Genomic DNA, 2,278 nt, shown 5'->3' on the forward strand with positions numbered 1-2,278 from the left:
AAAACCTATCTGTGACAAGTAAGTTGTTTAAAATAAGAGGGTATTTATTCAATTCACAACACTTGCAAGACTGTAACTCCAGTTCCAAGAAACTCAGTGCCCTCTTCTGTTGTCTTCTGTTGTGTGGCATCAGGCATGAACTTGGTATATAGACATACGTGTAGCAAAACACCCATACATATAAAATAAAAATAAGTAAATAAATCTTAAAAGAAAAAAGCTATCAAGGTCCAAGGTACCTTATATCCAGGTTGCTCATCACTTGCCACTCTGAAATCTTTTTTTTCCCTTTCTCTCCCTTTTTTCTTTTTTCTCACACCCTTTTGGTGGTTTTTATAGGTGGCCTTGCCCTATATGCCCTATTTCTACATTGCAGCAAGAAAGGTAAGTCTGTCTTTGGTAGAAACTGGTCAAATGATCTGTTCCTTGTTCTACTGGGTGGGTTTCAGAACTGATATGGGAAAATTAGGAGATGGATCTTACTAATGAAAAATACGTTAATTCTGATCCTAATTTAGGGTTGTGATCGGGAAGTTTCATCTTTTCTATCCAAGAAGTTTCAGGGTAAAATTGCAAAGTTAGAGAATGTGCCCAAAGAAGATCTGGATTTGGTAAGTATCCCCAGACCTTCCAGAAGTAGATGAGACAGACGGTATCGGATGAGGTAGAAGGTTGGGCCATTTACTGGGTTGTGGGACAGCCTGGAGGATGAGGGATGGTAGTTGCTCCCAAAGCTATCTTTAAGGGACTTTGGTAGTATTACAGATACCACATGCAAAAGTAAGCTAGGTGCTTTGACTTGTATGTGTTTACTTAACAGTTTTTTGGTTTTTTTTTTAATTATTTATTTATTTATTTATTTATTTATTTATTTATTTGAGTGCTCTATCTGCATGTACACCTGCCTGCCAGAAGAGGGCACCAGACCCCATTACAGATGGTTGCGAGCCACCACGTGGTTGCTGGGAATTGAATTGAACTCAGGGCCTCTGGAAGAGCAGCCAGTACTCTTAACCGCTGAGCCATCTCTCCAGCCCCCCCCCCTTTTTTTTTAAATTTATTTATTTGATGTATGCCAAGTACACAGTCGCTGTCTAAAGATACACCAGAAGAGGGCATCAGATCTCATTATAGATGGTTGTGAGTCACCATGTGGTTGCTGGGATTTGAACTCAGGACCTCTGGGAGAGCAGTCAGTGCTCTTAACCACTGAGCCGTCTCTCCAGCCCCTACTTAGCAGTCTTTACCCTCCTGTTTCACATTAACTCTTCAGCTTGTCCTTTTACTTCACAGCCAAATCACTTGGTGGGCTTGAAGCGGAGTTACATCAAACTGTCCTTCCATACTGTGGAGGACCTTGTCAAAGTGAGGAAGGAGATCTCTCCTGCTGTGAAGAAGAACCGAGAGCAGGACCATGCTAGTGACGAATATACAACAATGCTCTCCAGGTAACTTTCCTTCTCAAGGGCAAAGTGCCAGTTACTCCAGAGTACTACGCGAATAGAGACAGGAGAGGCTCCTCCCTCCACCATGTTAACACAGTCTACACATTTTATCAAGGGTTTTATCGATGTCTTCTCCAGAAAACCTGGAGTGTACAAAGAAATTTAAGTGCAGAACACCAAGTACTGTTATTAAATATTAATAACAGAAAAGCAAGGTAAGAACAAAGCAAGTCTTGGGTAATGAAGTTTACATGATTTCAGAAACACTGATCACAATCTTCTGATAATTATTTTTAGAACCAGGTGTAGCAGCACAGATAACGAATTAATTTTAGGGCTGGGCGTGGTGGCGCACGTCTTTAATCCCGGCACTCGGGAGACAGGCAGACGAACCTCTGAGTTGAAGCCAGCAAGGCTATGTAGAGAGACCTTGTTTCAAAAAGAAAGCAGGGATGGGGGCAGATGTTGAATCTCCAGAACGCACATAAAGCCAATGTAATCCCAGTGAGATCAGAGGCAGAGACAAGAGAATTCCTAGAAGCTCACAAGCCAACTAGCTTGGTGCGCACAGCAACAAAACAACACAGAGTCCTTATCTCAGTAAGAAGCAAGGCAAGGACCAACACCCAATGTTAGCCTCTTTTCTTCCACAGGTTCTCTGTGACATGCATCCACACACACTTAAAAACATACATCAAAATCAATTTGAGGGGCTGGGCGTGGTGGCGCATGCCTTTAATCTCAGCACTCGGGAGGCAGAGGCAGGCGGATTTCTGAGTTCAAGGCCAGCCTGGTCTACAAAGTGAGTTCCAGGTCAGCCAGGGCTATACAGA

General features: G+C 42.8%; 1 protein-coding gene across 1 annotated transcript in view; it reads left to right on the plus strand.

Annotated features, from left to right (window-relative positions):
- Pole (DNA polymerase epsilon, catalytic subunit) overlaps positions 1-2,278 on the plus strand; it is a 51,830-nt gene that overhangs the window by 4,106 nt on the left and 45,446 nt on the right. The window contains exons 4-6 of the mRNA XM_021222599.2: positions 340-384; positions 519-611; positions 1,294-1,448. Coding sequence (XP_021078258.1) covers positions 340-384; positions 519-611; positions 1,294-1,448 — 293 coding nt within the window. The remainder of the gene's footprint in view (positions 1-339; positions 385-518; positions 612-1,293; positions 1,449-2,278) is intronic.

The sequence above is a fragment of the Mus pahari genome, chromosome 23, assembly GCF_900095145.1.
Source record: "Mus pahari chromosome 23, PAHARI_EIJ_v1.1, whole genome shotgun sequence".
In the NCBI taxonomy this organism is placed as follows: Eukaryota; Metazoa; Chordata; class Mammalia; order Rodentia; family Muridae; genus Mus; species Mus pahari.